The following is a 21,675-nucleotide window of genomic DNA, read 5'->3' as shown; positions in this document are numbered from 1 at the left end:
CTTCAACAAAAGAAGTAAGTTGAGTGCCATACCTCAGCAGTAAATTGAGATGTTAGACCCTTTATGTATTCTTGCAAGATTCTTGCACTTGTAATTGTAGAAGAGACAGTGTCTGCCTGGGATTGTTTAAGGGGAGATAAATGGTATCTGTAAGTTTTCTTCAGCCTCTTCTTGGCATGCTGTATCTTAATTCCCCAATCAGGAATCAAACTGATTCCTTCAGCAGTGGAAGCGTTGGAGTCTTAACCACTGGAATGCCAGAATGTCCCCAGGTGCTCATTTTTTATTTCTTGAAACAAAAAGGTAGCCCATTTTGTGGTCTTTTTATATGTAGTTGATGCAATATTATGTGAGTATTATGACACAATATTATGTGAGAGTGAATGTGTGTATACGTGCTCAGTTGTGTCCAACTCTTTGCAACCCCATGGACTGTAGCCTGCTAAGCTCCTCTGTCCATGGAATTTTCCAGGCAAGAATACTGGAGGGAGTTGCCATTTCCTTCTCCAGGGGTTCTTCCCCACCCAGGGATCAAACTCATGTCTCTTGTGTCTCCTGCATTAGCAGGCAGATTCTTTACCACTAGCACCACCTGTCCAGTAAGGAAAGTAACTCAGAGCAATTAAGTAAGAATTTCTAGAACAGCATCCTGGGGGAAAGTATCTAGAGATGCATATGGTTATGAGGATATACTAGATTCCTGCATTTTTAATTAAGATTTCTTAGTATCCATCAATCCCTGTTATTATCTACCTCTTACAGGTATCAACATTTTTTCCATGCAACTGTCATGAAGAAGTGGCAGATGAGTTTAAAACTGGTTGAGGTTATATGAACTTAGATCTCAAAGAGACAATTTTAGGGAATTTCTATAGTTCGTGGAATAGTTTTCAAAATCATTGCTTTCAGTGTGAATGGGAATTCATGTTCAAATGTAACTTCAGAATATCATTATATCATTGATAAGTATGCTCTTAACATATTTTGGGATGATTTCTCACAGCAAAAATTCTAATTTAAAAAGATTTCTTAATTAAAAAGTTAGTTGCAAAATATTAAGATGTGTGGTACTTATTTTTTGAGGCAGTGACAACCAGGGGTTTATATTTAAAATGTATAAAAGTTCACAGTGTTTATATGAGATTTTTTTCTTATTTTTATCACTAATGACCCCTCTGTTGTCAGAGGGGTTGAAAAGCAATAAAAGAATCAGTTTTGTGAGACTCATTCAGTGTTTGCAGAAAATTTTACTGTCTGCTTAAATTATGTGTTAAATTGATAAATTGGCTTAGTTGGTTAATACCTTATGAGCTATTGTCACAATGAAAAGAGGACTCTTGTAGAAATTATAATTTTCTGTGAAGAAAAGAATTTCTAGATACTGTTCATGAATATGATTTGATCCCTGGGTTGGGACAATCCCCTGGAGGAGGGCATGGCAACCCACTCCAGTATTCTTCTCTGGAGAATTCCTGGGAAGAGCTGGAGCCTGGTAGGCTACAGCCCATGGGGTGGCAAAGAGTCGGACAGGATTGAAGTGACTTAGCACACACACACACATTCATTAATATGTGTAACATGCCTAAGAAAAGAGTAGGAAATATATACCTTTTTTTAATTCTTAGAAGAAGAAGAGGTATTAGAGAAAGCATCTTAGATAGTCTGTACTCTCTTTTTCACTTAAGAATTTTACCTGCTGGTCAAGGGGAAAAAAAGGCAGATGCTGGTATTATCCAGGAATGTTTGATCTCTGGGCTATGCACATTTTTTCCTTAATGAATTCAGTATGTTTCAATTAATACTAACTACATGCTAGGTACTGTGCTATGTTTATGACATACCTGAATAAAGAGCTAATTCCTTCTGGAAGAGAGAGATAATAATTAGGCAAATGATAAATAATAAGAGGAGCAAATGGACTTTATTAATACAGGCTAACCTGGGGAGGTGAAGGAAAGGTTTCCTGGGGAGGTAAAATTTAAACTGGGATGTGAGGGTTGAGAAGCCAGGCATGAAAAGGGAAGGGATTGAGGGTGGTGGAGCTCAGATGGGAGCTTCAGACAGAGAACAGCATTTGCAAATAAGCCTGCAAAGGAACAACCAAGAAATCCAATGGAAAACCAGTAGTTAGAATGATGTCATGGAACCAAGGAAGCACAGTGGTTCCAGAGAAACAGGATGGGGAAGTTGACAACCACATTTGAAAACTTGGAAGTCATTCAGTTCAGTTCAGTTCAGTTGCTCAGTCGTGTCCAACTCTTTGCGACCCCATGAATCGCAGCATGCCAGGCCTCCCTGTCCATCACCAACTCCCGGAGTCTACCCAAACCCATGTCCATCAAGTCAGTGATGCCATCCAGCCATCTCATCCTCTGTCATCCCCTTCTCCTCCTGCCCCCAATCCCTCCCAGCATCAGGGTCTTTTCAAATGAGTCAACTCTTCGCATCAGGTGGCCAAAGTATTGGAGTTCCAGCTTCAACATCAGTTCTTCTAATGAACACCCAGGACTGATCTCCTTTAGGATGGACCGGTTGGATCTCCTTGCAGTCCAAGGGACTTTCAAGAGTCTTCTCCAACACCACAGTTCAAAAGCATCAATTTTTTGGCACTCAGCTTTCCTTATTCCAACTCTTACATCCATGCATGACCACTGGGAAAAACCATAGCCTTGACTAGACGGACCTTTGTTGGCAAAGTAATGTCTCTGCTTTTTAACTTGCTATCTAGGTTGGTCATAATTTTCCTTCCAAGGAGTAAGCGTCTTTTAATTTTATGGAAGTCATTAGTGGTCTTAATAAGAGCAGTTCCAGTGAAGTGGTGGGAATTCAATAAGATGGGAGAGGGGATGGGAGGTAAGGACTCTGAGGACATGGATAGATACACTGTGAGCAAATGGCCCTTTCAAGAAATCTGTCCATGAATCACAACATAAAAATGGAGACATACTCTTGGCAGAAACTTGAGAAGTTATGCTGGGGCATCTTTGGTACTGACGTGGTCACAGAGTACAGAAGTGGGAGTTTAGTTTGTCTTTTGAGAAACACCAGACATGTTCACTGGTGGAAGAAGGGGGTGGAAAAACATCCAGGCAGAAGGCAATCTTCGATACTGGAAAACAGGTCGGAAGGGATTTTTTTTCAGCTTTATTTGGTAATTTATTGGTATTCTAATAGTAACCATAATTGTTAAAGCAAGTGGTGTATTCCTACTATTTTTTTTAAAGTGGAAACATGAAGGGAAAACATGGTTAGGGGGAGACTAACAAAGTTTGCCAATCAGATGATCTAGTAGAAAGTAAAGTTTGATAACTTAGAAAAGAAAGGCATGGCCATTAGAGGGAAGTACCTGAGGAAAACAGAGGGATTTTGTGTTTAGAAGCCACCCATGGGTCACAACAGGAGAAGGAACTCTGCCTCCTTCATGACAGGGGGAAGGAGAACCCGAGTGCCTGGCAGAGGAGTTTGCAGAGTCACTGGTGGGAAGATGGGGAACTTCCGCCTGCCACCTTCTGCTTTTTCAGTGAAGGGAAATGAGGTCACAGCCAAGAGTGAGGATGGGGTCAGGTGAGAGACTGGAAGGGGAGAAGAAAGTCTTTCTAGTGTTGGCATACAAGGGCCCCAGAACAATTTAGAAAGATGATGTGTAGTCGTGAGAACGCCTCTTGAGATTTGAGAAAGTGAACCTAAGATTAAAAACCAGTTTGCCAGGTTAGGTGGTTTTTCTCCAGCTATGTTTAAATGCTAGGAGCAAGCCTAGAGAAGCCAGAATGGCCTTAAGTTTTTCTGGAGAGTTTTGTTTTGTTTTGTTCTGTTTCAGCAGGAGTGAAAGAAATCTAGAAAGAGTGAAATCTTTAAAGAGTGAAAGAAAATCTAGAAATCCTTAAAATAAACCACCAAATACACACAGCAAACAAAACAAAACACCTTAAACAAAAAGACATAGAAATTCATGAGCTTGTAGAATACACATCCTTTTTTCTAGGGTAATTATTAACTAGTAGGGAGTAGTCACAAATTAACTTGATTTCCAGCATCTGATTGGCAAGGACTGAGTCTTTGTTCTTTTAAACTCTTGGATTTTGGGCCTAGCCAACTGGTAGGCCTGGTTCTCTACTTCAGAGACTTTACCTATTTCTATACTTCAGTGCCTTTACCTGTTTCCAGGAGCCATCCTGCTGGGCTTTTTCCTTCCTAGTTGATAGATTGTTAAGTTCTAAGTGTTTAACCATTGCCTTGCCTACCTTTCTTGGATGTCTCGCTGGGTTCTTATGTACGGTTTATATCTTACTCCTCAGCTCCTGCAAGCTCCTAAGGCCACCTCAGTGCTCCCTTGAAGACAGTGGTTATAGACTTGGAACCATTACAACTGTGCAATGTAAAGAGAGCTGAAACATTTAGTAATTGTAATCCACCATTGAAAAGAACGGTCTTTTCATGTACACGCTGCTATATTTAGAATGGATAACCAACAAGGATGTACTGGACAGCACAGGGAACTCTGCTCAATGTTATGGGGGCAGCCTGGATGGGATGGGAGTTGGAGGGAGAATGGATACATGTATATATATGGCTGAGTCCCTCCGCTGTTCACCGTGAACTATCACAGCGTTGTTCATCAGCTGTACCCCAATATGAAATACAAAGTTTTATAAAGATTAAAAAAAAAAGAAATACTGACTCTTGTATTTCCTCAAAGTTTAATGAATTTTTGATTCAATAGCCATTTTTCATAAATACTTTTATTGAAGTGCTCTAGTTTTATACTGCTGATGGCCAGGTGCTTCCATGAATGGAAGCAGTGAATCTGTGTGTGTCAGGCTGGGCAGGGAGATATGGAGAGGAAGCTCTTTGTGATCAGATGAACTTGAGTTTGCTTCTGGCTCGGATGTTTCTCAGATGCACTGCCTGGCACTCAGGAGATGCCTCTTTGTCCTCCTTCCCTCCCTATTTCAATGACACATGTCTAACATGTGTTGGAAAGTCATCCTGAGCTTTATTCCTGGTGCTGCCCATATTTCCTTAGGCTGTGGTATAGTTATCAAACTTCTTCCTGTCCAAAATGAAGGGAGGAGGGTAACTTTGCTTTTGGTAATTTTGCATTTTCACAAACCCACTGAGGCTTTATATCTCATGAGCAGAAGCTCAACCAAAACATTCTTATCAGTTTTATTAGTGTTCCTGTCTCTGTTCTCTGCTGTTGGTCAAAGGTTGAGGAAATGTAAACTTCTTAATTTGGAGCAAATGAGTATTTCTAGTTCATTTCAACCTATGCTTATTATGTGTGTGTGTGTTAGCCGCTCAGTTATGTCTGACTCTTTGCAACCCCATGGACAGCAGGCCCCCAGCCTCCTCTGTCCATGGGCTTTTTCAGGCAAGAATACCGGAGGGGGTATTCTTTCCTTTTCCATGTGCTTATTACATGTAACCCCTAAATATTCGGGTTGGGTTTACATGTTTATTACAGTGATAGCAGAGGTAGTACAAAAGCAATTTTATTTTCTATTGTCCCACCCCTTATAGTTCTGTAAGTTCTTCTGTCTTCAAAAATTTTACACTGAACTTTAGAATTGCATGGGTATACTTCACAGAGGTAGCGAGAGAAAATGCACGCCTTCAAAGCATGCATAAATTCCATTTAAGAGGCATACTACACTGCATGGATTCCATGTATTTCAATGTAATTGGTTTCCTTTGTAACCTAGTGTTTTTATTTTAAGAATTTTTCAGTATCAGACTATATCATGGGGTCTGTAGGCTTCACGAGACTGCCAAAGAGATCCAAGGCACAAAACATATTAAGGGCTCCTGAGAATTCCTCCTCAGATGCACACTTCCTATGAACAGAGTTCTTAATCCTGCAAAAGACTAAATTTCTGAATTATTTCAAAAGTGAATTGTCATTTACAGTGTCTTAAAGCCCCTTCTAAAACTTCTTACAACCTGAAAACAGAATGATGAACTTGAATTCATATTAAGTGTTACACAATCCAGGATTTGTCGAACACTCATGTCATGGTTCGTGGTTTAGCTTCCCAGTAACCCATGATATGGGTGGGTATACTGTGCCTCTGATCTTCCACAACTCCTGCTATTTTTTCTTTCATTTTTTTCCACTTCGAGATCATAGTCAGCATCCCAGTTTTAATTATGAGATCAACCTCAGTGGCTGCTTTAAATAGTTACAGTGTGAGTTGAAAAGTAAAACTTCTCCAGAATGTTATAACTCATCCAGTAATAAAATGGCTTTCATGAAACACTGAAGCCAGCATGACGGTTTTCCTGGGGGTTTTCCCTGGACTGCTTTCTTTAGAAAAAGATATGGCTTTCCCTGCTGTGGCAATCTTGAGTACGTCATAAAAAGAGGCAGCAATTAAGGAGGAAGTGGAGCCCTCAACAAAACACAGTATACACTCTAGGGGGACATATTTGCAAACCGTCTGGTCTGGAGAGAGAAAATTGTAGAAATAAATGCACTTTTCAAAACCCATTCCTTTTCCTGGCATTTTGTGGCCACGTTGTTAGGTATAGTTAGGAAGTGTTAATACTGGTTCCTCTCCATGATCAGTTTCTTTTAAATAAAAGGTGGAACATTTTCTGAAAATGAGCATAAGATAGTTTGTTCAATGTCAGTGAGACATTATTCCATAATGGTCTGTGTGGGGAAGAAAATTTTTAAAAACTTTTTTTTCATATTTTATTTTTGGAGTACAATTGCTTTACAATATGATATTAGTTTCTGTTGTACATCAAAGTGAACCAGCTATATGTATACAGGTATTTCTTCCCTCTTAAGCTTCCTTCCCCACCTCCACCTCCCCTCATCCCATTAAGATTATTACAGAGCACCAAGTTGAACTCTCTTGTGCTATACAAGAGGTTCCCATTAGCTGTCTATTTTACCCATGGTAGTGTATACATGTCGGGGCTACTCTCAAGTCATCCATCCTCCCCTTCCCTTTCTGTGTCCACACATCCGTTGTCTACATCTGAGTCTCTATTCCTGACCTGCAAATAGATTGATCTGTACAATTTTTCTAGATTCCATATATATATATATGATATTTTTCTCTTTCTGACTTACTTCACTCTGTATGATAGACTCTAGGTCCGTTGTGAGAAGAGGAATTTTTAAAAAACCATCCATATAGGATTTGTAAGTCAGCATCTGATAACTATGATTCAAAGCTAAAAAAGTATAAAAGATGAAAATGGCTCTTTTCAAGCTTTATTTAACCAATCACAGAGAGAAACTCAGTTATTCCTCTCCTTCAGATTCATATCTGAAGCCTGCTTCACACCACCAAAAATTAACTTAGCAACTTAAAATAGTGGTCAAACTAAGTTGTATATAAATGCTCTTTTAATTTTGGCTCTACTACCTTTTTAGCCTGAGTGTTTCTGGGGGGTGGAGGGAGAGGAGAGAAAGGGATGCTGAAAGGGTGTGAAAGGCCCCAGCTTGAGAGTGCAAGATGAGTTCAGCTGTTTCCCTGGGTGAACTCTAGGTTTGTTTATAACTTTAGACCTCAGCTTACAAATGAGCACAAGGTCTGTCTAGGTGGTGATTATGACTGCTTCTTCTTTGTGATCTTAAAATAGAGCCCAAGTGGCTCCTTATTTTTTGCCACCAAAGAGGTGAAACAATGGAAAAATAACAGTAAACTGTGAGGAGACATTATTGCTTTTTTGTAATGCAGCGTGTGAAACTGGGCTAGCCAGTTTTCTGGTCCTTAAAATAGTTTTGCACTTCCCATTCATGAAGGGGTAAAATAAACTACATTATGCATTGTGTCTCACTTAAGTACACTGTGTGTGTGTGTGTGTGTGTGTGCGCGCGCGCGCGCACATGCGCACCTACGGGGTGTGCTTTCAAAGCAACCCGATGAGGGAGGCTGGTCTATCTAAACAATGCTTTCTTCTTTATCTCCTCACAGTGCTAGTTTAGGTGCCTATTTTATGACATTTGGACCTCTGCTGGTTGCTCCTCCCTTCTCAAATGCCACCTTTTTCCATTAACAATTGTATGCTTATTTGTTTATCTGTTGCACTTATATTACTGAACTGTGATGTTGACTAATTTGTGCCCCTCCCAATTCATATGTTAAAGTCCTAACCACCACCCCCGACCCAAGCCCTGAGAATGTGACTGCTTTTGGAGATTAGGTCTTTAAAGAGATGACCGAGTTGGGCCCCCATCAGACTGACTGGTGTTATTATAAGAAGGGGCTTCCCTGGTGACTCAGATGGTAAAGAATTTGCATGCAATGCAAGAGACCTGGATTTGATCCCTATGTCGGGAAGATCCCCTGGAGAAGGGTATGGCAACCCACTCCAGTACTCTTGCCTGGAGATTCCAGGCAAGAGGACAGAGGAGCCTCATGGACTATGGTTCATGGGGTGGCAAAGATTTGGACGCTCAAAGAGACACCAGGGGAACATGGGTACAGAGGAAAGACCATGTGTGGATTCAGGGAGAAGATGGCATCTTCAAACCAAGAAGAAAGGCATCAGAAGAAGCCAAACCTGGGACTTCCCTGGTGGTCCAGTGGTTAAGAATTCACTTTCCTATGCAGGGCACATGGGTTCAATCCTTGGTTAGCGAGCTAAGAGCCCACATGCTATAGGGCAAGTAAATCTGTGTACTGCAAGTATTGATCCCTTGCAGTCTAGAGCCCTTGCGCCGCAAGAGAAGCCAGAGCTACAACTAGAGACTCTCACGTACTGCAATTAAGATACAGCACAGCCATAAAACCCCACACCTGCTGGGCATTTTGATCTCAGTCTTCTGGCCTCTAAATCTGTCAGAACATGCATTTCTGTTGTTTAAGGCATGTAGGTTGTGGTGCTTTATTCCAGTAGCCCTGGCAAATGAATACAAGGTGTCACTTCCACTGTGTCCCCTTTCTCGGCCTGTGCTGTGGGTTCTTCTGTAGAATGGCAGAATGATGTGGAAAGAGACTTTGGTATGAGTTAGAGGGTTAGGATTCTAGGGCCAGCTCAACATTTGTCAGCCGGATGAGCTGGGAAACATTTCTTAGTCTTTCTGGAAGTCAGTATTCTCTTGTAGAGTATATGGGGGCCCATCTGCCTCAGTTTGAGTTGTCAGTGATTTTTAAACTGATTTTAAACACTCACCCTTTATTTCTAAAATGGCAATAGCAATCCCTCTCTTATTATGAAGACAAAGCAAGATGGTATATATAAATCACTTAGCACAGCATCACTGGCATCTAGCAAATGTTTAATGTGAACTTTGAAGATTAAGTATTTAAATTAGTAATTGCTGAGTTATTTTCCAGCTTGTCATTCCAGGTTCTATGATTAAGTTCTCCTTCTCCTTAACTATTACTCAATGCAGAACCTCATCTATGGTTTAATCAGTTTTCTCCTGTACTCCATACAAATTCCCAAGTTTGTTCATTCATCCTTTCATAAATATTAGTTGGGTGATCACTTGAGGTCCAACAAGAATACAGGGAGAAGGAGACAGAATTTTCCTCTTGTTGCTCACAGCTTGAGAAGACATACCCTCTAATCATGGTAGAAGAGTATATAATGCCGTGGTAAGAGATATCCAGAAGTCCAGGGTCCTAACCATGTAGATAAAAGAGACGGTTCACTTCAGAGTGAGTTTATGCAGGATCCTGAAGGACAGGCAGAGACTATGCTGTACTGAAGGCATGTGGGGGAGGGAGTGCCTGGATTAAAAGTCCCAGTGGTTAAAACTCTGTGCTTACACTGCCAAGGGCCCCGGGTTTGAGTCCTTGATCCAGGAACTAAGATCTCACAGACCATGCGTGGCAAGGCCAAGAAGGTATGTGGGGAGGGTAGGAAGGTTGTGGGCAGCATTTTGAAGGGGCTGGGTAGCTCCGATGAGAGCCTGAGATGGGATGGGCATCTCCACTGTGGCTGTAGCTTGCTATTCATGACGTTTTCCCACAGCACATGTTTTCATCCCCCCCTTTCTAGACATCTGCGCCCTTTCCTGGTTTCAAATATCAGCTCAGTTTTTTGCCTTCTCCAGCAAGCCTTGTCTGTTTTGAACCACATGACTTTCTCTGTTCTGAAACTCCAGTAGATTTTCCATATAAGCTTGTCTGAATAAATAATGAACTTCCAATAATACAAATTTGAGAGACAAAGAAGCAGTGTCAGTGGTCTAGGAATAAAAACAGTGGAAAAAGTCAATTCAAAAAGAATAGTGTGGCTGAACATCAGTGAGGGAGCATGCATCTCACTGCAGGGCCCATGAGGCACACAACAAGCTCTTGGTTTCCTGGCTTGAGAAATAGACCCAGTTCATTGATCTGTGCCTTTGTATCTGAGGACATGCTTTTCCATTTCCTTGGAAATGGAGAGTTGTTTTAACAGATTGTGTGTGTGTGTGTGTGTTTGTGTGTGTAATTATTTAATTTTGGGTTGCCCTGTGTCTTTGTGGCTGCACAGGCCTTCTCTTGTTGAGGGGGGCAGGGGACACTCTGTACTGTGGTGGGAGGGCTTCTTGCAGTGGCTTCTCTCATTCCAGAGCACAGGCTCTAGGCGTGTGGACTTCAGGAGTTGTGGTACACAGGCTTAGTTGTTCCAGCTCACGTGGAATCTCCCTGGGCCGGGAATTGAACCTGTGTCCTCTGCATTGGCAGGCAGACTGTTATCCAGTGTACCACCAGGGAAGCCCTTGTATTCAAATTAAGGTTCAGCCTAAGAGACAGGCTTCCCGGGTGGCTCAGTGGTAAGGAATCTGCCTGCCAATGCAGGCAATACAGGGCATACGGGTTTGATCCCTGGGTTGGGAAGATCACTTTGGAGAAGGAAATGGTAACCCTCTCCAGTATTCTTTTCTGGAAAATCCCATGGACAGAGAAGTCTGGTGGTCTGTACTCCATAGGGTTGCAAAGAATTGGACATGACTTAGTGACTTAGCACACACGCACAGCCTGAGAGACAGTTTGAATTTAAAGCAGCTCATTGACTTAATTCTTACTGTTTCTTCGTTCTTCTGTGTCTGTTAGTGATGTCTAACTCTTTTCTTAGCCTAGGTTTTAAAAAAGCAACAGCAAAATAATTTAAGGATTTAAAACTTTACTGATGTCTTAGTAACTGTGTATGTGTGTGTGTGTTTATATTTATGGATGATGATGGAAACAGTAATGCACTACTCTTAATGCTTTTAGAACATCTTTCTATATCCAGAATAATGGAGAAAGCTTTGAATTTGGAAGCAGATAAATCAGAGTTATATACACACATATATACACACACACACACACACATATGTATGCATATGCTTCTGCTGCTGCTAAGTCGCTTCAGTTGTGTCTGATTCTGTGTGACCCCATTGATGGCAGCCCACCAGGCTCCCCCATCCCTGGCATCCTCCAGGCAAGAACACTGGCGTGGGTTGCCATTTCCTTCTCCAATGAAAGTGAAAAGTGAAAGTGAAGTCGCATATACATACATATAATTTAATGGGTCAGAAATAGCAGTACTTTTTAATCTCCATTAAAACTCATTTTTGAGTGTGACAAATACACAGTCTTTATAGAAAAGATGTTCATCAAATTTGCTTACTTGAGTTTCTTAGAAATCTTCATAGAGCCAAATAAATCTCAGGAATTTGGGAGAAGGCATCAGTTTCATACCTAATAATAACAAATGATAATTTTGTATACTTATGACCTCCTAGGTACTGTGCCTAATTATTGACATACATTTCTTCAATTCATCCTCCCATTGCCTCTGTGAGGTGTAGGAACCATTTCTCCCATATTACCGATAAAAAAACTACTATATTTGTGTGGAGGCTCCACAAACTGTACCCATATAGGACAGTAAATTAGTCAATATTGTGTGTGTTCTGAAGAGTCTATCCACTGTCTGCTCCCCACCTCTGTCCCTCTCATCAGGTCTCTTTAGTCCCTAAGACACAACAATCTTGAAATTAGAACAATTAATAGGCCCTTTAAGCATTCACATGAAAGGCAAAGTCATGTGTCTCTCACTTTAAATAAAACACTAGAAATAAGGTTAAGCTTAGTGAGGAAGGCATGTTGAAAGTTGAGATGGGCCAGAAGTTAGGCCTCTTGTGCCAGAGTTAGCTTAAGTTGTGAAATGCACAGGAAAAGTTCTTGAGGAAATTAAAAATGCTACTCTAGTGAGCACATGAATGATAAGAAAGCAAAACGACCAACAGCCTTACTGCTGATATGGAGAAAGTTTCAGTGGTCTAGATGAAAGATCCAGTTAACTACAAAGCTTAATTCAACCAAAGCCTAATGGTGAGCAGGGTTCTAACTCTCTTCAGTTTTATGAGGATTGAGAGAAGTGAAGACATTGTGGAAGAAAAGTTTGAATCTAACAGAGTTTGGTTCTTGAGGTTTCAGTAAAGAAGACATGTGCATGGCGAGGCAGCAAGCACTCATGTAGAAGCTACAGTAAATTATCCAAAGGGTCTAGCTAAGGTGATCACTGAAGGTGGCTAAACAACGGATTTTCAGTGGCGATGAAACGACCTTCTATTGGAAGAAGATGCTATTTAGGACTTCAGTAGCTAGAGAGGAGAAGTCATTGACTGGCTTTAAAGTTTCAAAGGACAGGCTGATTTTACAGTTAGGGACTAAATGCATCTGGTGATTTTAAGTTGAAGCTCATTTACCATTCCAAAAATCCTAGGGCCCTTAAGAATCTACTCTGTTGTGCTCTATAAATGGAACAACAAAGCCTGGTGACAGCATATCTGTTTACAACATGATTTATTGAATATTTTAAGCCTACTATTGAGACCTACTTCTCGAAACAAAGGCCTTTCAAAATATTACTACTGTTCATTGACAATGCAGTTATTACCCAAGAGCTCAAATAGAGATGAACACAGCATCCATTTATTTGACTCAAGTATTATTCTTTAAGAAGTAAATTTTATATGGCGATTGCTGCCTCTGATTGGTCTGGGCAAAGTCAACTGAAAACCTTATAAAGGATTCTCTGTTCTGGATGCCATGAAGAACATTTGTGATTCATGGAAAGAGGTCACAATATCAACATTCACTGAAGTTTATAAGAAGTTGATTCCAACCCTCAAGATTGACTTTGCGGGGTTCAAGATTTCAGTGGAGTAAATAACTGTGGTGGAAATGCTAGGAGAACTAGAACTAGAAGGGAGCCTGAAGATGTGACTGAATTGCTACAGTCTGATTGATAAAACTTGAAAGGATGAGGAGTTGCTTCTTATGGATGAGCAAAGTGTTTTCTTAAGGTTGAATCTGCTCCTGGTGAGGATGCTGTGAAGACTGTTGAAATGACAGTAAAACAATTAAAATATTATATAAACTTAGTTGATAAAGCAGTAGCAAGGTTTGAGAGGATTGACTCCAATTTTGAAAGAAGTCCTACTCTAGGTAAAATGCTCTCAAATAACGTTGCATGCTACAGAGAAATCGTGCTTGTGAGGAAGAATTAATTGATGCAGCAAACTTCATTGTTGCCTCATTCTAAATAATTGCTACACACACAAAAGAAATTGCCATAGTCGTTCCAGCCTTCAGAAACCACCATCCTGGCCAGTCAGCAGCCATCAACATTGAGGTGGGACTTGCCACGAGCAAAAGATTATGACTCACTAAAGGCAAGCTATTCAGTATCACAGTGATCAAAGTTTGTGCCCCAACCACTAGTGCTGAAGAAGCTGAAGTTGAACGATTCTATGATGACCTACAAGACCTTCTAGAACCAACACCAGAAAAAGATGTCCTTCTAGCTCAGTTGGTAAAGAATCCACCTGCAATGCAGGAGACCCTGGTTTGATTCCTGGTTCAGGATTATCCACTGGAGAAGGGATAGGCTAGCCACTCCAGTATTCTTGGGACTCCCTTGTGGCTTAGCTGGGAAAGAATCCACCTGCAATGTGGGAGACCTGGGTTTGATCCCTGGGTTGGGAAGATCCCCTGGAGAAGGGAAAGGCTACCCACTCCAGTATTCTGGCCTGGAGAATTCCATGAACTGTATAGTCCACAGGGTCACAAAGAGTTGGACATGACTGATTGACTTTCACTCTCATCATAGGGGACTGGAATGCAAAAGTAGGAAGTCAAGAGATACCTGGAGTAACAGGCAAGTTTGGCCTTGGAGTACAAAATGAATCAGGGCAAAGGCTAACAGAGTTCTGCCAAGAGAATGCACTGGTCATAGCAAACACCCTCTTCCAACAATACAAGAGACAACTCTACACATGGACATCACCAGCTGGTCAATACCAAAATCAGATTGATTATATTCTTTGCAGACAAAGATGGAGAAGCTCTATACAGTCAGCAAAAACAAGATTGGGAGCTGACTGCAGCTCAGATCATGAACTCATTGCTAAATTCAGACTTAAATTGAAGAAAGTAGGGGGAACCACTAGACCATTCAGGTATGATCTAAATCATATCCCTTATGATTATACAGTGGAAGTGACAAATAGATTCAAGGGATTATATCTGATAGAGTGCCTGAAGAACTATGGACAAAGGTTCGTGACATTGTACAGGAGGCAGGGATCAAGACCATTCCCAAGAAAAAGTAAAGCAAAAAGGCAAAATGGTTGTCTGAGGAGGTCTTACAAATAGCTGAGAAAAGGAGAGAAGCTAAAGGCAAAGGAGAGAAGGAAAGATACATCCATTTGAATGCAGAGTTTAAGAATAGCAAGGAGAGATAAGAAAGCCTTCCTCAGTGATCAATGTAAAGAAATAGAGGAAAACAATAGAATGGGAAACTGGAGATCTTGTCAAGAAAATCAGAGATACCAAAGGAACATTTCATGCAAAGATGGGGACAATAAAGGACAGAAATGTTATAGACCTTAACAGAAGCAGAAGAAATTAAGAAGAGGTGACAAGAATACACAGAAGAACTATAAAAAAATACCTTAATGACAAAGATGGCCATGATGGTGTGATCACTCACCTAGAGCCAGACATCCTGGAATGCAGAGTCAAGTGGGCCTTAGGAAGCATCACTACAAACAAAGCTAGTGGAGGTGATGGAATTCCAGCTGAGCTATTTCAAATCCTCAGTGATGATGTTGTAAAAGTGCTGCAATCAATATGCCAGCAAATTTGGAAAACTCAGAAGTGGCCACAGGACTGGGAAAGGTCAGTTTTCATTCCAATCCTGAAGAAAGGCAATGCCAAAGAATGTTCACCCTACTGCACATTGCACTCATCTCACACATTAGCAAAATAATGCTCAAAATTCTCCAAGCAAGGCATCAATAGTACATGAAGAGAGAACTTCAGATGTTCAAGCTGATTTTAGAAAAGCTAGAGGAACCAAAGATCAAATTGCCAACATCCACTGGATCATAGAAAATGCAAGAGAATTCCAGAAAAAAAATCTACTTCTGCTTCACTGACTATGCTAAAGCTTTTGATTGTGTGGATCACAACAAACTGTGGAAAATTCTTCAAGAGATGGAAATACCAGACCACTTTACCTTCCTCCTGAGAAACTTGTATGCAGGTCAAGAAGCAACTCTTAGAACCAGACACAGAACAACAGACTGGTTCCAAATTGGGAAAGGAGTATGTCAAGGCTGTATATTGTCACCCTGTTTATTTAACTTACATGCAGAGTACCTCATGTGAAATGCTGGGCTGGATGAAGTACTAGCTGGAATCAAGATTGCCAGGAGAAATACCAGTAAACTCAAATATGCAGATGATAAGACCATAATGGCAGAAAGAGAGGAGAAACTGAAGACTGAAGAGGTTCTTGATGAAGGGGAATGAGGATAGTAAGAAAGCTGGCTTAAAACTCAACATTCAAAAACTAAGATCTTGGCATCTGGTCCTATCACTTCATGGCAAATAGATGGGGAAACAATTGAAACAGTGAGAGACTTTATTTTCTTGGGCTCTAAAATCACTGCAGATTGTGACTGAAGCCATGCAATTAAAAGATGTTAGCTCCTTGGAAGAAAAGCTATGACCAACCTAGACAGCATATTAAAAAGCAGAGACATTACTTTGCCAACAAAGGTCCATCTAGTCAAAGCTATGGTTTTTCCAGTAGTCATGTATGGGTGTGAGAGCTAGACCATAAAGAAGGCTGAGTGCCAAATAATTGATGCTTCTGAACTGTGGTGTTGGAGAAGACTGAGAGTCCCTTGGACCGCACGGAGATCAAACCAATTTTAAAGGAAATCAGGCCTGAATATTCATTGGAAGGACTGATACTGAAGCTGAACCTCCAATACTTTGGCCACCTGATGCGAAGAACTGGCTCATTAGAAAATACCCTGATGCTGGGACTGATTGAAGGCAGGAGGAGAAGGGGATGACAGAGGATGAGATGGTTGGATGTCATCATTGATTCGGTGGACATGAGTTTGAGCAATTTCCGGAGTTGGTGAAGGACAGGGAAGCTTGTGTGCTGCAGTCCATGGTGTCGCAAAGAGTCTGACATGACCGAGCAACTGAACTGAATTGGAAGGCTGAGATGCTAGTTAGCAATAAAGTATTTTAAATTAAGGTTTGTCCATTGTTCTTTGGACACAATGCTACTGCACACTTCATAGACTACCTTACAGTTTAAATATAACTTTAATATGCACTGGAAAACTAAAGCATTTTTGTGCTTAGTTTTATTGAAATATTACCTTTGTTCTGGTGGTCTGGAACCAAACTTGCAATATCTCTGAAGTATGTCCATGATTGGGCTTCCCTGGTGCTAAGACAATAAAGAATCCACCTGCAATGCAGGAGACATGGGTTTGATCCCTGGGTCAGGAAGTTTCCCTGGAGAAGTAAATGGCTATGCACTCCAGTATTCTTGCCTGAAGGATTCCACGGACAGCAGAGCCTGGAGGGCTGCAGTCCATGGGATCCCAAAGAGTCCCACACGACTGAGTGACTAACACCTTCAGTCCACCTTCACACGTCCATGATAACCCCTTGTTTTCCTGTTTCCCGTAATTCTAGGCAGGGAAACGTATTAGTCAGTCCTGTGCCTGACTCTTTGCAATCCCATGCACTGTGCCCTGCCGAACTTGTCTGTCCATGAAATTCTCCAGGCAATAATACTGGAGTGGGTTGCCATTTCCTTCTCCAGGGGATCTTCCCCACCCAGGGATTGAACATGGGTCTCCTGCATGGTGCAGATTCTTTACTGCCTGAACCACCAGAGAAGCCAGTAGGTGGGGAAAAACAATGACAAAACCTTCTAGTCTGTGGGTATTTTTTTTTTTTTTCACCTTCCCAAGAGAAGTCCATCTCTCCTGCCAACATGACTAACAGGGTTTTGGACAGACCACACACTATGAAGCCTTCACTGAAAGCCAATAGTTACATCGCACAGGCAAGTGTGTGTTGAAGAGTATATCTGCATTTCCCCCTCATTAGTGTTCAGGAAGTATCTAATTACAAGGAAGGGGGGAAGGTAAAGAATAAAAGAAAGTATTTGTTGCTTCAAGACTTAAAAGACTGTACACTCACTAAGATTGGTTATTTAGCTTAATTAGTAAAAACAACCCTCCCCCCGCACCCCGCTCCAAATTGCTGTTTTATAAGCATTCATGAGAGTGGTTATGCAAACTAGTTGCAGTAATATTTCCAGGCTATGCTAGTTGCAGGGGATGGAGGAGGGGTGGCATTTTCTCAGTGTTTAATGTGGCTAGGTGGACAGAAATGTCATAATTCCATGGAAACTGAAGATACCTATTGCTGCTATTAACAGTGTAGGGAGGTAAAAGGGATGAATGGGTGCCTATTTGTAACTGGAACTGAAAATGTCATCACTGTCTGGCAATAATAACCAATGATATTTTTCAGAAGAAAGTGAACCTTACCCAAGAGTTTTCCCATATGACCTATGTTGCTTCTTTAAGTTTGGAATGAAAACTGTATGTATAAATTGCACCTATTCACATATAGTGGACTTTTAAGATATATTTTTTATTTTGAAATAATCTAAGTTAAGAAACAGCAAAAATTGCCATTTCCATATATCCATTACCCAGATTTCCCCAATATAATATCTTATATTGTTCGGTCGCTAAGTCGTGTCCGACTCTTTATGACCCCGTGGACTGTAGCACACCCAGCTTCCCTGTCCTTCACCATCTCCCAGAGCTTGCTCAAACTCATGTCCATTGAGTCAGTGGTGCCATTCAACCATCTCATCCTCTGGTGTCCCCTTCTCCTCCTGCTTTCAATCTTTCCCAGCATCAGGGTCTTTTCCAATGAGTTAGCTCTTCACATCAGGTGGCCAAAGTATTGAAGCTTCAGCTTCAGCAGCAGTCCTTCCAATGAATATTCAGGGTTTCTTTTCTTTAGGCTTGATTGGTTTGATCTCCTTGCTGATCAGTGGACTCTAAAGAGTCTTCTCCAGCACCATAGTTTGAAAGCATCAGTTCTTCGGTGCTCAGCCTTCTTTATGGTTTAACTCTACATCTGTACATGACTACTGGAAAAACCGTAGACTGGGGCAGTTAGCTATTGTATGCATGTTTCCATTTTTGGCTTTAATTTGGAGAGAGCCTCTATCTAGGTCCTGATGCAGGATACAGTAGGGACAGAAGTGGTGAAGAGTTAGGTGGTAAGCACAGGGGTTATGAATGGAGTTGCTAGAAATGGAAAGAGGAAGTAAAGTCACTGAAACCAAACTTTGGGCACCAGCAACAAATTTCCTCTAAACATTTTGAGTACTAGTCTCACTCCTTCTCGGATTTCACGTGTTCTGCTTTTTTTCTGTTAAAATTAGAGATGGATATTTAACATCCTTTTACATTAAGAATAGTTTGGAATGAAAAAGAGGGACATCAAAAGAGAGTACCAGTACTATTCTGTGAATTTCCTTCATACATAAACCTGAAATCATGTAATATTTATCCATCCATCCACCCATCTATCCAACAAATATTTATCCTCAACCTACTATATTTTAGGCATAGCGCTATGCAGTAGGGATGGATAACTCTATGAACAAGATAAATATGGTCACCGACTTTATGCATCTTTAGTTCTCTCAGGAAAGGCAGACATTGTGTGAGTGCAATGAAAGACTTGAAAACGAAGTACAAGGTACAAATGAAACCGGGAACAGGCAAACCAAACATATTCTGAACATCATGAAAGTCTTCTCAGTAGAGGTGACATTTAAGCTGTGTCCTGGAGAGTAGATGAACTATATCTAGGTGAATAGTGGTTGCTTCCATGGCCTTGCATGATCTGCTCCTCCCCATATTTCCAAACTCATCATGAGCCACTTTTACTCTTGCTCACACCATTCACCAGCCAGTGTCTTCTCTCAGTTCCTCAAACGGCCTGCCTGGAACTCTAAATTCTAAATTCAGTCCTCCTCACCCGCTATAGTTGCTCCTTTACTGAGATCAAGTTCCCAGTTATTCTCTAGTTTCACTTGCTTGTTCCCATCATTTTGTACAGCGCTATTTCTAATCTCTTAAAATTTCATTTAACTGCTTTCAAATTAAACTGGTATTTTAGAATGAACAAATCATTTATTTTAAATCATCAGCATTAAAGGTGGAAATTTAACATGAATATGTTTTTTAAACTCTTAACACATAGCCAAAATGAAAAGCATTCCTTTTTTAAAATTGTGAATGTGTGTAGTACTGATCCAATTAAGAAAACAAACAATAGTATGTGACTTTTTGATTATAAATAGCACAAAAATAATTTTAATTTTCCATGATTTCAATAAATTTCTCATGAAGTACTTGGCAAATGCAAAAAAAAAAAATCCTGGAGTTTCCTAATAATTACTCACAGAATAAATTTGAACAAATATGGAAAGTAAGCAGTAATAGCAGAATATGTTTATCCTTTTCTAAGCTATGTGTGTGTACCCACACGTACAAACAATTAGGGATTTCAATCCACACAAGTCCCCTTGGGTAGAATCTTACTTCCTAAGAGTCACATCCATCATCATTTAAATATTGTAAATGCATCCAAGAAAAGGCTTAACAATAAGGATTGTTTATTTTGTAGGTTTTAAAGAAGCTAGAGTGCCAAAGAAGACTTTTGAAGTGTGAAGAGATTTCTCGTAATTGAAACCAACATGTCATTTATAGATCCTTATCAACACATTATAGTAAGTCATTTACTGCTTATATATTCTTCTGGGAGTGGGTCAGACATACTTTTGTGCATGAGTATCGCTGATGTTGCTCGTTAAGTGTCAGTTACAAATTGGCACTTGCCATCTACCTACCTTTGCAGGTATTAAATCATGTGCTTCTGCTGACCTTCAACCACCCCCTGAAAGGAGTTCAGGGTAGAGAGTATAAATGAGGCAGATGGAGAGTATGCATGTGCTGGAGGTGGGGAGGGGGAACTGGCAGGAAGGTCGTTAGATATTTTCAGGAGCCCATTTTATGAGCCTAATTCTTGTATCTTCCATATCTAAAAAAGCATTAAAATCCTTCATGGTGACAACTGCTCCTTGTGACTAACAACACCTTCACAAGACTAGTAGAAACCGTCTGGAGAATATGTGCTTGATTGCATGTATTCACCTTTCACCAAAATCACATATATACTAACCTCTTTGGAGCAGGTTCTTAGAGCTATCTGAGGTTCTGTCTCCTGGGTTGCAATCCTCATTTTGCCCCAAACAAAACTTAACTTGCAGCTTTCTTTTAAGTGGACAAAGGTACAAAAATCTATGAAAAGTTTTACATTTTTAATGAAAATCATATGAACTTAACTGTGATTCAAATAAGGTAGAATCCGTAATAAAACTAACTCATCTCTTTGTTTTATCACTGTAAGTTTCCAGAAAAGAGGGATTTGGAAGGGAAAATACCAAAATATCTGTAATAGTATTGAATGTTCATGAAACAATAAAAAGTGTAGTTATCACTTAGCAGTTGTCAACCTGCACCCTTCATATGAAATGACAGAGAGCTAAAATAATTATTGCATTAAGGACTATACTTTGGTATGCATTTTCAGGGTAATTAATTTTGTAAACTATCCCTTAGTTAGATATAATTTATGTGCTCAATCTCTCAGTCATGTCTGACTCTTTGTGACCCTATGCACTGTAGCCCACCAGGCTCCTCTGTCCATGGGATTTTCCAGGCAAGAGTAATGGAGTGAGTTGCCATTTACTATTCCAAGAGATCTTCCCAACCCAGGGATTGAATCTATACCTCCTGTATCTCCAACATTGGCAGGCAGATTTTTTATCACCAATACCACCTGGGAAGCCCAAGATATATTTAAACAAACTCTTTTAAGGTTGGGTTATTTTTAGTAAAAAGTTGAGTGTTTCAGATTTTAGTGTGGAACTTTTCAAATTCCATTAGAAGTGTGCTCTCTCTTCTGATCAAAGAAGCAGAGGAGAAAAAATTTCTTTGCTATGTTTAACCCTTGAGATCCAGTAAGATTTATATAGACTAGAAATAGTTTTTATGGATATTAAGGAATAATACAAAGCCTCATTTCTGTTTAAATTGAACCTGAAGCTCCCACAAGCTGCCATCCTCCCTCTCTGCTTGGAGAGCAAGGATTAATGTGCTGTAACTTTTTGTAGTTCTTTCTTACATTCACAACTTGAATCATTGAAAGCTGTATTCAGCTTTTCTACTTCACAAAAGGTTAATCATCAAGGGCCTCTTTGCTGCTGAATTAAATAGATTCTTCAGGTACCCCTCACCCCCATCTCTGCTGGTCA

The 21,675-nt window shown here is 40.5% G+C and overlaps 1 protein-coding gene across 1 annotated transcript in view; it reads left to right on the top strand.

Moving 5' to 3' along the window:
- Positions 1-21,675, top strand: part of PLA2G4A (phospholipase A2 group IVA) — a 163,083-nt gene that overhangs the window by 6,895 nt on the left and 134,513 nt on the right. The window contains exon 2 of the mRNA XM_070473935.1: positions 19,986-20,088. Within this exon, the coding sequence (XP_070330036.1) occupies positions 20,056-20,088 (33 nt within the window). The 5' untranslated portion in view covers positions 19,986-20,055. The remainder of the gene's footprint in view (positions 1-19,985; positions 20,089-21,675) is intronic.

Source organism: Odocoileus virginianus, chromosome 11, assembly GCF_023699985.2.
Source record: "Odocoileus virginianus isolate 20LAN1187 ecotype Illinois chromosome 11, Ovbor_1.2, whole genome shotgun sequence".
Taxonomy (NCBI): Eukaryota; Metazoa; Chordata; class Mammalia; order Artiodactyla; family Cervidae; genus Odocoileus; species Odocoileus virginianus.
The sequence above is the reverse complement of the archived record's forward strand: the minus strand, read 5'-3'. Positions and strand labels throughout refer to the sequence as shown.